A 13,864-nucleotide genomic window follows, 5' to 3' on the forward strand; every position below is an offset into this window, starting at 1 on the left:
CTAAACAATAAAAGCTGTCACTGGGAAGGTTGACCTCTGAAACACACACACACACACACACACACACACACACACACACACACACACACACAGTTGGCCTTTGAAACACACATACACACCCATTTACTGATTGTGCTCAGTCCTAAAAGCTTAGAATTCTTTGGCTAAACGGAGGGCTCTAAGGGCTGGCACACAGGTTCAGATGGAGGAGTCCAGAGTTCAATCCCCAGCATGGCAAAACTGCTCCCACCAGAACATATGCAGTAATGACCCCTGAGCACCACCAGGTGTGCCCTCTCCCCCCAATAAATCAAAGTGAAAGCTTAGATTTCTGGGAGCAAGAAACAGGCTCATCATTCATCAGAGCTGCCGAACAGGTTTCTGGGAATGAGGGAGGCTTAATTTTCCCCCAAGGAATAGTAATATAACAGATAATTACCATTTATAAGTTTCTCTCCCCCCTTATTCTACCTTTAATTTCATTTGCATACATTATGCAAATATCTGTTCCTATTGTGCATTTTATGTTAAAAAATAAATATATATTTCTAAGTGATTATGCCCTCCTTATCTCCCCCTACCCCTACCCCTTCCTGGCTATTTAATTCTTTCCATCTGTATTTTTCCCATTTGAAGCCCAAGCACAATCCAGATATATTCCATTTCGTTCTCTTCCACATTCCTCATAATAAATATTCATGTCTTTCACTTGCCCAGAAAGAGCACTGGTTCTAAAGTTGCCAACAGTATAATACAGTTCTAAGCTCAAGGCTCAAGTTCTCAATACAAAGACAAGACTCAGCTGGGCCTGTATTTCACAACTTGTTGGAGATTCCACAGGTCCCAGATATCCTGTCGGTGACCCTCGGATGTATCCTCACTTCTGAGACTTTTTCTTAGTCTCCCTTTGCTGACTATAAGTCAGGTTCTTCTACGTGTGGTTTACTTCAACAAAGATCCAATATAAAGTAAATTTTCTTTATATATATATATATATATATATATATATATATATATATATATATATATATATATATATATATATATATATATATGAATGACCTGGAGAGATGAAAGAGAACTTCAAAGAAGAGCTGATCTCATTTTACAGATGGTGGAGCTGAGGGTGAGAAAGACACTTAACTTGCCCAAGTTCAAATGATAAATGACAGTCTACCAAAACTAGAACCTAAGGCTAGTTCTGAGACAACAGCTGTCATACTGTGGAGGTCACAGGTCATGCACAAGGGGGCCTGGTGTGAATCACAGCTGTTCCGGAGGTCATCTGCTGTTTTAGCCATTTAGATGAAATTGGCTTCGGGGGGAGTGAAATAGTACTTGGGCCACATTTTACTTGGAAGACTCGGCTCCTAGAACAGGTGGCAGCTGCTTCCCCAGGAACAGTCACAACAGTCCCCACTCTTCCAAAACACGACAGCCTGACACCCAATCTCTAGAATATAGTGCTCCTATGTTCCTGCTTGTATTACACCCACTGCTTGACTGCTTGCTTGATTTGGGGGTGGGAGGCAGTGCTCAAAACTAGTGCTCAGGACTAACTAGAGCTAAAGTCATTTGGAGAACCATAGGGAATAGAACCCGGCTCAACCTTGTGTAAGGCAAGCACCTTACATACAGTACTATCTCTCCTGACCAACACCCACTGCTTTCTAGGTAAATTTCCCTGCAGCCATACACTTGCCACTTTAGATCATCCTACCCTGCAGTTGCTGAAGTTAGCTACCAAAAATGCATACTGAAAAATGGCTGACTCCCAGACAAAAACTGAGCCAGACCTTCAGCCAGGACTCATGTCAGGCTCATTTTACTCTCAAAAGAAATGTGAGCCAGGGGCCCGGAGAGATAGCACAGCGGCGTTTGCCTCGAAAGCAGCCGATCCAAGACCTAAGGTGGTTGGTTCGAATCCCTGTGTCCCATATGGTCCCCCGTGCCTGCCAGGAGCTATTTCTGAGCAGACAGCCAGGAGTAACCCCTGAGCACCGCCGGGTGTGGCCCAAACCCACCCCACCCCACCCCCCAAAAAAAAGAAATGTGAGCCAAGCTGCAAAAATTCATGGGAAAGGTCTCACAGCTGAAAACTCTGGGGCACCCTTAGGAGAAGGGCAGGCCAAGTTCCTGCCCTGCCAATGGCTCAGCAGCTGCAGCTGCACCCCTCAACTGCCAACACACCCAAAGCCCAAGTCACAATGAATCTCAACAGAGGTACCAAACCAACAAAATCTCCAGGTGTGATGGTTTGGGGGCTGCAAACTCTGGAGTCTTCTTGGAATAGGGCTGGGAAGCATCCCCACCATCCTTCCTGGAAGCTACACCCACTCCCCACAGCTACTGGTCCTGCTTCGCAGATTCTGGAATTCCCGGCATGCGAAGCTACAATTGCAGCTGTGTGATACTTTCAAATTACTCAATACTGGGACCGAAGAGATAACACAGCGGTAGGGCATTTCCCTTGTGTTCGGCAGACCAGGGAGAGACCCAGTTCAATTCCTGGAATCCCTGATGCTCCCCCAGTCTGCCAGGGGCGATTTCTGAGTGCAAAGCCAGGAGTGAACGATGAGCACCACTGGTTGTGACCCAAAAACCAACCAACCAATAAAGTTAAAAAAAAATTACATTTCTCAATATTAAAACACCCATAGGGACACACCAAATTAGATAGGAAGGTAGCATGGAAGCCACCTAAGCTCAACAAAGAGAAACCAATAACATAGAATGCTCAATTAGCAATTAACAGTTTAATAAACATTCAGAAAATGACTTACTGACCCCACTACGAGATATAACAATTTTCACAAATTTTATTTTACTGGCATTTCCTCCCCCAACCACCCTGATAATTCTATTACCATTTAGTTGTAACAAGCAATGTTAAGTAAATTATTATTTTGTGCCTGCCAAGGGAGGGAGGCTTGGGGGGGGGGGTGGGAAACCGGGAAAAATGGTGGAGAAAATGTTATACTGTTGGTGGAACTGATGTTTAAACACGGAATGCCAGAAACAACTGTATTATGAGCAACTTTGTAAGCCACACAGTTTAAATAAAGTAATAAAATTGGAAAGAAAAACGAACTTCTCAGCCAAGCATTCCACGATTTCCATGTTCACATCTGTGTGTCTGTCTGTCTGTCTGTCTGTCTTTCTCACACACACAATCACTCTCTAGATCTACAGTATAATCAGTGTCCTCAAATAAACCATGTGAATCTCCTTTTGCATAAGCTCTTCCCTATTAGCAATCTCCTTCCAGACCCTCTCCTCCATCGCAATTGATCCAAGTCCTGTGGAAGTTTCATACTGATCTGAGCTTGATCAGGCCCCCTCACATCTCCTGAAACATTGCTTTCAAGTGAAGTTGCTGTCTCCTACTCTAGTGGCACTTTATCACAGACTATCTTTAGAATATTTATGTCAAAAGCTGATCCTATTATTCCATAGCACAGCACTCATCAATGACACCCTCTCACAGCTATGAGTCCATCTCTGTAAGACACACAGAGGGCCACCACCCTAACTTTTGGGCTCATCATCTGCTATGTATCTTGGTCTTCACAGTCTACCCAGACTTAGCAACAAGAAGAATTCCTGAAATGTTCCTTGATGGACTGCTGTTGTTGCTGCTCCCAGCAGGCCTTACCTGCACTACGATCTCTCCAGTCCTTGGTCCTTTTCTCTTTCTTTTCTTTTTGTTTTTTGTTTTTTGGGTCACACCCAGCAGCGCTCAGGGGTTACTCTAGGCTCTCTGCTCAGAAATTGCTTCTGGCAGGCACGAGGGACCATATGGGATGCCAGGATTCGAACCATCGTTGGTCCTGGGTCGACCACTTGCAAGGCAAACGCCCTACTGCTGTGCTATCTCTTCGGCCCTCTGGTCCTATTTTTAAGATATACTCTTCTGTTTGTATGTTCTTTTGACTTGGAGGGTGGGGGTGCACATCAACCCCAAGTTAGTGTTCAAGGGCTACTTTCAAGTTTATGTTTGGGGGTTGCTGCCTGCAGTACTCAGGGACTATGGGTTAGTAGGCAAGTGCCTGAACCACAGTACTATTATTCTGGCCCCTTCTTTATTATGTACTTAAAAAACATCTAGAGCTGTTGGGACCAGAGAGACAGACAATACAACAGTAGGGAGTTTGTCTTGCATGCGGCCAACTGGGGTTTGATCCTCAGCATCCCATATGGTTCCTTGACTACCACCAGAAATAATTCCTAGGGCCGGAGAGATAGCATGGAGTTAGGGCGTTTGCCTTGCATGCAGAAGAATGGTGGTTCAAATACCAGCATTCCATATGGTCCCCCAAGCCTGCCAGGAGCAATTTCTAAGTGAGAGCCAGGAGTAATCCCTGAGCACTGCTGCGTGAAATCAAAAACCAAAAAAAAAGTAATTCCTAAATGCAGAAGCAGGAGTTAACTTCAGAGCATATCTCGGTATGGCCAATAAACAAAAAACAAACAAAAACAGGTTTGTAAGTCAAAGGAAGAGGCAAAGGCAACTCAGTCTCAGGAGAAGCACACATCATCCCATCTGAAGAAGTTCCCTTTTCTGCTCTGACTACTCAGTTTCCATTTGTTCTAAGTAGTGACAAGTCCTAGAAATGCCAGGCCTGGGCAAGCCAACAGGAGCAAGTGTTCCAATGACATTTACCTAGTAGCTTCCCTCTACTACAATGTCTAGTGACAAGAACTTAAAGCAAGTCATGTCAGAAAAGGTTATCAGAGATGACAGGGTACGTAGTATCAGGGCTGAGGAAGGAGTTTGAGTGCCTTGCAGTACAAGATACAGAGTTTGGTTCCCAGCACTGTATGCCCCACTGGTCCAGCACCCTAAATACATACACACATGTGTGCAAGTAGTAACTGCTATCCACTAAGTGTGTGTAGACGGGTATTTATTTATTTGGTAAAATATGACTAAATTTCAGTTACAGGAAGGGTGGCAGATAAAGACCACTAAATTCTGAACTGAAAGCAAGGACTGAGCCCAAGCCACACCTAACCAGGGACAGAGCTGAGCACCAGTCTTCAGAGCCCTCCCCAGATGTATCCTTGTTAGAAGGTGCTTAGTGATGGGATCTGTGAGAGCAGCATCTCTTTCTCCAAGAGGCTCCCCTGTACATGAGATCCTGCTGGAATAGATCATGACAAGCTAAACAATCTAAAGAGCACTCAAAAATGAGAGATTGTACTCAGGGATCAACTGTGGTGGGCTCAAAGGACCATATGGGGTGAGGAAATCAAACCATGGTTCAGTCCTGTACAGAGTACCCTATCCGTGTACTATTACACCAGCCCCAGCCCAATGAACCGTTTTCATATATTTAATTATGGATTCTGGATAATTGGAACCCAAATACAACCACACAAAATTTTTAAAATTAAGGAAATAAATTTAATGGCTTCAACAGATTTTATCTTTATCTTTTTTTATTCTTGTTCCTGATTTTGGGCTATACCCAGCAGCGTTCAGGGTTATTCCTGAACACAGGTTATTCTCAGGTTATTCCTGACTCTGCACTCAAGAATCAATCACTCCTGGAGGGCTCAGGGGATCTTATGGAATGCCAGAATCGAACCCAGATCAGCCACATGCAAAACAAATGCTCTACTCACTGTATTAATGCTCCAGACTCAAACGATTAAGGCAAAAGACAAAAATTCTCATGGAGATATTTTTCCACAAAGCAGAGCCCAGGGTTACAAGATCATGAACGAAGCGCTTGTTTTCTTTTGGGCCAGCAATACTATAAGCTGTTAAATGTAATGGCTAGTGGGTGATGGGTGTGCTGGACACAGATGATCCACGGACTGATTGGACTTAAAGATCCTCTCACGAGGGGACACTCTAGTTCACTCTATTTATTGCCATAGAAGGCAAAGCAGCTATAGAAGAGACATGTAAACAATGGGGTGTGGGGGGGAGAGGCTGTGATTCTTAGGTTATAATTACATATAGGCTGAGAGTTTCATTCCTCTTTGTTGAAGAAGGAGGCAAAGACAGTGAAACAATAACTTAAAAAAAAATAAAACAAAATCCCTCATTTATGGGTTTTAGCAGTCCCTGGGACACAAGTGAAGAACAGTGAACACAATAAAGGGAACTGACCTTAGGCTTATTTGCTATCTCCATTGACAGCAGGTAATCTAGGCTCAAAAGCAGACAGGCAGCAAAGTTTGGGGTATTCACATCTCCACCCTGCCTGAGAACCTTATGTGAAAGCAGGTGCTGAGGGCTTCAGACAGACCTGCTGACAGCAGTTTCCAAGAAGGTCTACCTGGGCAAGTTGATAAGCACTGAGTCCTCATTCCTGGGTCTGCATCCTTGCCACAGACACACACACACACCAGGAGAGGCCTGCCGGGGAAGTTGGTCATTAATCCAGACCACAAACAACAGAACACTGAGCCCGATGGTTACCAGCTTTCCAAGCTAGCCTGCCTCGAGATAAATCTCTATAGCCTTGTTCCCCAAGAAGCTCGTGGTGCACTAACTCAGATGCTGTTTACGTCATTTTTAAAGGCTTTTAAATCTGCAGGTCAATAAAAGTCAAGTACTAGACATCTGTGTTCCTATTCTCCAATGTAGACATATCTGATTTGGTCAAGTTTCAGTATCTTTATTTAGGAAAGTATCACGATGGAAAAACAATGACCTCATTTATGTGCACACAGATATGCACAGCTATAGTTATACAGAGATGATGTATGTTATAAATCTATATATTATAGATGTTTTGTCAATTATAAATTCACTCATGGATGAGAAACACTATTACAGCTGATACTTTGCATCTGATGGATGATGTAAGACAAAGAGAATCTGAATAACGGTTCCCTTTGTATCCTAGAAACTTTCTATCCTGGATCAGGTCAAGCAAAGAAGGCATGATTTAATAGAGGGCAAGAATGAGTATTAAGATAACAGGGCCAGGTGTATGGTGGACAGAGATGGTGAGGAACAGGCTCTTGATGGGACCCTGGGTGTTATGATTCCAGGTTCCACTTAACTTACCTGCTTCTCTACCTGAAAGACTACCCAGACTACTAACTTTCCTTCTCATTATCAACACTAAGGAAAAGAGTGAGGGCAGAGAAGTAAAAACGGACTGTTAGGTGTCTTTACTTTCTCCCCCTTCCCTCCTTTGACCGCCCAGAGAGTAAGAGAAGAGGAGTAAACCATAAACAGCACTCAATTGCATGTGGGGAGGAGGGCAGGGAAGGAGACAGGGAAAGAATCAACAGAGGGTAAGCCAGAAACGCCCTTCGCTAGAAGACCTAGACTACAAATATGGAGGTGACTAATCCTCAGCTGCTATTAAAAACAAGATTACAGTCTGCATCAACCCCAATGAAAGGCAAACACCCAGGGAGGGCCCTTCAGCAGGGCCATTAGAGAAACCAGCCTATTGTTTCTAACTAGGGAGCCGTACAGGACCCCACAGGAGAAACCGTGGTGGGTCGGTGCACGGAAGGTGAAGAAACGGTGTAATTTCAGGTCGTGCTGAAGCGAGGGGAGGTGAGAGCACAGGTGGGCTGTGGGGAGCACAAGGAGGAGGCAGAGTCTGACACAAGAAAACCAGAGCGGGGAGGACAGGGGAACGGAGGAGGTGGTAGCAGAAGAAAGAGAAGGTAAGATGAGAACAGAACATTTTAAACGAACCCAGAACTCCATTGTGAAGGACAAGTCACGAGGCAAGAGGCAGCTCCAAAGCAGCAGCCCCAGGGAGCTCCGCTGCACAGAGATAACAGCTTGGCCTGGGTGTCTGGAGACAAAACTGGCCAGCAGCACTGGGTCCCAACAGACTTGGGAGGCACAACACAACTTACTCCCCTAGAAAGACCTCCATGCAGGAAACATCTCCTGTCTCTGGAGGAGACCTCACTACTGCCTGGCTAAAGAAACAGTTGTTCTGCTTTTGCTGCCAATGCACCTTCTCCAAGAGCGGATAAAGTGCAGAGGCTGCATGCTGAGAGGCTGGTGGGGCTCTGTGCCCCTCATCAAAAACAGGACTGTCACTCCAGCTCTACCTGTCATGCCACAGCAACTTCAGGATATCCTTGCATTTCTTTCACATTTACATCTCCCTCAGACAAATGAACCTCCCAGTTAGTCTGCCCACTGCTTCCAAGTACGCAATTGCGAGTGTATTTAAGGAGTGCACCAGGAAGGCAAATTGGTACAAAGGTTGTTCCCGCCTTCTTAATCCTCTGTGGCAAAGGGATTTTGCAAGCATGTTCATTATCATGCTCTTCTGCAAGGTGGTTCCTGGGGAACAAATGAATCCTTCAGTTCAAGGCAGGGAGAGAATGTTGAGAGAGGCAAGAACTCTGATCTGACAAGACTCCAGCCATGTGAAGGGCATAAAAGAAAAAAACAAAAGAGAAACACTGACAAGTTGTCCTACTGCAATACTGCCAGCAAAAAAAAAAATAAATAAAATAAAATAAAATAAAATAAAAAAATAAAAAGATGTTTAACTGCCAGTCACCCTCTCCTGCTTTAAAGGTTTGAGAATATCAAAACATATATGTCAAAACAGGAGCCAGATGTCCACTTCACTGCCACCCAGGGAAGATTAGCCACAAGACATTAGGAAATACAAGAGTTATAGTTTATGACTTCAAGTCAGAGAAAGGAAAGCACTGGGTGGGTCAAGACTGGGAGCATGGAAATCTGGGGCCTGGGGCTGACCATGTTCCTTTAGTTAGACAACCCACCCAGTAGCCCCCACACACACATATAAAAAGAAGGGCAAGGAAGAGTCTCTGGGGCTGCACTGATCTGACAGGCGATGTTCAAAGGACTCCCACCACTGCACAGGATGTGGAAGGAAGCCTTAGAGGGCTTATATCAGGGCTCCAGACTCCAAGTAGAACGGAACTTGAGATCCAGTGTTCCAGAGAATCTCAGGATTTCCTCTGCAATGGGTCTCCCTACTGTTAAGAACGAAAAATGCTGGAGCCAGAGTGATAATATAATGGGTAGGATGTTTGTGTTGCATGCAGCCAACCAGGATTCGATCCCCGGCATTCCATATGGTCCCCAAACCTGCCAGGAGTGATTTCTGAGCACAGAGCCAGGAGTAACAGAGCACCTCTGGGTGTGGTTCCCAAACAAAAACAAATTCACTTAAAAAAAAAGAAGAAGAAGAAGAATACCAAACTGCCCACTCCCTGCTGTGAAGACAACTACAGGGCACGCCACTGCCCGCCACTGCCAGGCCACAGAGAACCAGGGAGCAGGCCATCTGCAGCGCAGTGGCCATTTTCCCCCATGCTGGCCTGGACCCAGGGGCGGCTCCCACAGGCGCCAGTGAGTCAGAGGTGCCCGTGCCAGAAGTGGGAGTGCCTGGGCATCTTCCCTCCATCCTATTATTCATAAATAATAACCCAGGGGCCAACCACTGCTGCTCAGACCATGGCCAACTTGGGATGGCAGCCTGAGAGGAGAGGGAGGGAAGGCAGCAAGCTGGCAGGTAACTTACTCAAAGTCCTCGAATTCCAAGTCGGTTCCCTCCACGGATGGACCCTGGCTGTCTGAGGAAGAGGAGGTGGAAGACCGGAGCCGGTTCTGCTGGTAGCGCATGGAGCGCTGACGAATGCTGTCTCTCCTCGAGAGATATTGGATCATCCTCTGGGCGTAGTATGCAGCAGGAGACAATCTGAGAGAGACAGAGATGGACAAACACACACTAGCACGGATGTGGGCAACACTGGGAGAGAGAGAGATCTAGCTCGCCCATGGTGTCTCCCTGCCACGGCCAACTCCGGAGACACGAGGAAGGAAGGGCATTTAACTCACCAGGAGGTCTGTACAGCACAATATGCTTATCCGACTCTCCCCCGTGCGGCTGCTCTGAGGGCAGGCAAAGAGGCTGTTGAATCAGTCATCGTCTGATCATCAGCTGCCCCTCCCAAGAAAGGAGAAGAGAAAAGGCCCTTTCCTTTAGGCACTGAAGGGATGCCCCTTCACTTCCAGGGGTGTCCTTCATGGAGACTCTCATCTTTCCCCTACTTGTCCATAGTCAAAAATGTCAGAAACAAAAGAGATCGCAGCAGTCAACTATGGGTCATCTCTTCCTCCATTGGACAGCAGAGAAAACAAGCCGAGAGATGGAGAAAATGAACAGAAAAGGCAACTACCAGCTTCTCTGGCACCAGGATGTCGCTGCCTGCAAACACACAGGGCTCCAGGTGTGGCCCAGCTCTTCTGAACCTCTTGCTTCTCGCTCCCTTCTAGGCTCCAGTTGTGGCCCAGCTCTTCTGAACCTCTTGCCTCTCGCTCCCATCTAGGCTGTTCTTAAACACTTGTAAGTCAGAGAAAATATTCAGGGTAAAGACAGTAAGTAAGACTTAACTGGGAGAAAGTCAAGACCTAGTAGGGAGACAAAGGGTTTTCAATCCTAAGGGTTATCAGATCTGGGTACTGAGCTATCTACAAGGTGAAGGTCACTCCTCTGCTTCTCCCTTACTAGGATGAGTTTGTTTTTGTTGTTGTTTTTAGGGGCAGGAGCTGCACCCGGAAGTGGTGAGGTGCTACTCTTAGCTTTGGGTTTTAGAGGTGTCTCCTACAGGTGCTTGTAAGAGTTTGAACCAGGGTCCTTGAATGCACAGCTATTTAGGAGCAATTGAAAGAAATCTAGTTAGAAGGCAATATGAGGACCAATCCAAAGGCCTCTACCAACAGTGACTGAATTAGTCTAAACTGGATTCTTCCAACTACAACTTAGTGTTGATACCTCCTAAAATCATTTGGTGTCCCTTAACATTCGCTATTTCCTTCTTTCTCAAGTTTGTTCTACACCCCCTAAACACTACTGTCTAATTTGAAGCTGCAAAACTAAGAAAGTAAGTGAAGAATAGCAACAGAAAAGCTTTCCAGGGGCCAGAGATAGCATGGAGGTAAGACGTTTGCCTTGCATGCAGAAGGTCAGTGATTTGAAACCCGGCATCCCATATGGTCCCCTGAGCCTGCTGGGAGTGATTTCTGAGCATAGAGCCAGGAGTAACCCCTGAGCGCTGCCGGGTGTGACCCAAAAAAAAAAACAAAAACAAACAGAAAAGCTTTCCAGTATAACATTATTAATAAAAATTTTACTGACTGAAAACCTGCCAGGGTGAAATAAACACTCTTACTCCCCAGGCCCACTAGGACTCATATCCTCCAAAAACACAGAGGAGGTAAAGACACATAACACCTGTGCAGTTCACCAGTACCATTTAGCTTTGGCAAAAAAAGGGCAGTAGAGGGACACGGCAACTGTACTACAGATTACATAAACTACATCTCTCTCTCTCTCTGTCTCTCTGTCTCTCTGTCTCTCTCTCTCTCTCTCTCTCTCTCTCTCTCTCTCTCACACACACACACACACACACACACACACACACACACACACACACACACACACACACAGAGAAACCCGGGAGATCCCAAATGGAGATTCCCTGGCACCTTAACTTCTATATCTGAATATAAAAAAGAAAAAGCAATGAGCTTTTTTTTTTTTTTTTTTTTTTGGTTTTTGGGCCACACCCTGTGACGCTCAGGGGTTACTCCTGGCTATGCGCTCAGAAGTTGCTCCTGGCTTCTTGGGGGACCATATGGGATGCCGGGGTATCGAACCGCGGTCCGTCCTAGGCTAGCGCAGGCAAGGCAGGCACCTTACCTCCAGCGCCACCGCCCGGCCCCCGAGCTTTTGTTTTTTAACTTTTATAATGGAAAGCTAGAAAACAAGCAAGCAAACAAAAAAAATACCAAAAGAACTGGGTGAAAGTAAAAAGAAAATGCTATATTCAAGTGGTGGGGAAAGGGCTGACAAACCCCTTTCTGCCTGACCCCCTACTACCCTTGAATGAACAGTCTTCCAGCAAATGCCTGGTAAATTGACTAAGGCTGAAGAAGATGCTAAAGTCAATGGTGACAGGAACTAAGACTGCCTCTGACATGCTTGTCTTTGGAGGTGGTGCCATTCCACTCACCCATCAAATGCAACTCCCAAGCATGCCAACTGCCAATCTTGGGAACTCAAAAGCCTGTGTTTCTGGTACAAATACCGCATATGGTACAAATTCAGCATGCCTGGATCCAAACTTTTCTCCTTCTAAAGCAGGTAAGCATGGGAGGCAGAACTGCCTTGTCCAATGTCATTAGAATAGAAAAACCAGGTCTTAAAAGTTTCAACTTGTTTCACCTGTTTGGGCTCCTGCTCCCCATTATATTTATAGGGATCAACTCAGAATCATAAATGTTGTACCAACAGAACTCAACTCAATATCCGTGGGCTGTTTATAGTTAACAAATTGGGGGAGGGGGCGTGTCTCCCAGTAGAAATCTATAACTACTGGTGAAATTCTGAAGTCAACTTACCTAGAAAATAATATAACAAAAGGTTCAAGAAAAGAATACAGATTCTTTTTGTGAGGTAACTGATTTTGAAAGTGATTTTGAATTTCATTTCTTGGTTGCTGATAGAGAACCCTAATAGAAAAACTATAATATTATGATAGTAGAGGTAGAAAGAATAATGCTGACAATAATAAAGGCACCATTCAATTATGTATGGGGCATAGTTTCAGCAATCAGCAGATCAACAATGCATCTCATTATAGGACTGGAATTGTCCTAAACTATAAAACTTTACATCAATGATTAATAAAAGAATTAGTGGCACTCTTTATAAAGTGTGTTTCTTTGTGGGCTGGAGCGGTGGCGCAATGGGTAAGGCACCTGCCTTGCCCGTGCTAGCCTAGGACGGATCTCAGTTCAACCCCCAAGTGTCCCATATAGTCTCCCAAGCCAGGAGCGATTTCTGAGTGCAGAGCCAAGAGTAACCCCCGAGTGTCACCAGGCGTGGCCCCAAAATAAAAGTGTGTTTCTTTAAGGCAAATTAGAGAAAAATTAGGTATCCTGGTGCTGAGGTAAGTCAGATATGCGTAAACATTTCAAAAGAAACAGCAACTAGCAATGAGGCAACCGCCATTCTCCTACTGAGAATTGGACAAGCATCAAACTGTAAAGTGGTCCAAGAAAAAAATTTAAATGTTGACATAAATCCTCTTGTTTTCTTCAAGGAAGACTGCCATCTCCTCCCCCACAAAACATAAAATGTGTTCAAGAGGAAATACAAAAAGACCAAATGCCACAAAACATGACACGCTGGTTGATAAAGAGATCTAAGCAGAAATAAATAATAATAAGAGATTTGTCACCATGAAAGAAAGAAGAATAAATAGTGTTATTTAAGAATCACTGCCAATGGGCCACTCCGGAGTGATCGTGCTACAGATAGGGTGTTTGCCGTGCAGGCATCCTGTAAGGTCCTCTGAGCACCACCAGGGATAAACCCTGAGCACTACCAAAGTGTGCCCCCTCCCAATTAAAAATAAAATCATTGTTCATTGTTGAACACTATCAGGTTAAACACTGTAGGGATAAAACACTCATTGCTGTTCTTTTTTTCTTACTCATTGTTTTTCTAAAAGAAAATGCTTTACAGCAAGAAGTTCTCGGTCTCGGTTTTTCAAAGTATATGAATTATGTGGAAAGCACCCTCTTATCTTAATGGACATTAAATATGATTTGAGACTAACATAAACTTTCGCTCTTATCTCTGAAAGCATGTTGGGGTCTCGTCGCACAACTGTGGCAACAACAAAATCCCTCAATATTCCTGGAATGCATTTGGTCCAAGGGTTGTTAATTTCAGATTTGAAATTCTTGACCTAGAATTTAACAGAACAAAGCTCACTTAGCTTAATCTAACCCTGTGTCACTAACCAGCCAGCTCGCCTGGCACGTTATGAATTCTGCTCTTGGACAAAGACTTACATTGTGCAGCTTTGGCACTGC

At 44.9% G+C, this 13,864-nt stretch overlaps 1 protein-coding gene across 4 annotated transcripts in view; it reads right to left on the bottom strand.

Annotated features, from left to right (window-relative positions):
* AMBRA1 (autophagy and beclin 1 regulator 1) overlaps positions 1-13,864 on the bottom strand; it is a 248,566-nt gene that overhangs the window by 121,275 nt on the left and 113,427 nt on the right. For all 4 annotated transcript variants that reach the window (XM_049779573.1, XM_049779572.1, XM_049779571.1 and 1 more), the window contains one exon: positions 9,501-9,677. In XM_049779573.1, coding sequence (XP_049635530.1) covers positions 9,501-9,677 — 177 coding nt within the window. The remainder of the gene's footprint in view (positions 1-9,500; positions 9,678-13,864) is intronic.

Source organism: Suncus etruscus, chromosome 9 (genome assembly GCF_024139225.1).
Source record: "Suncus etruscus isolate mSunEtr1 chromosome 9, mSunEtr1.pri.cur, whole genome shotgun sequence".
Classification (NCBI taxonomy): Eukaryota; Metazoa; Chordata; class Mammalia; order Eulipotyphla; family Soricidae; genus Suncus; species Suncus etruscus.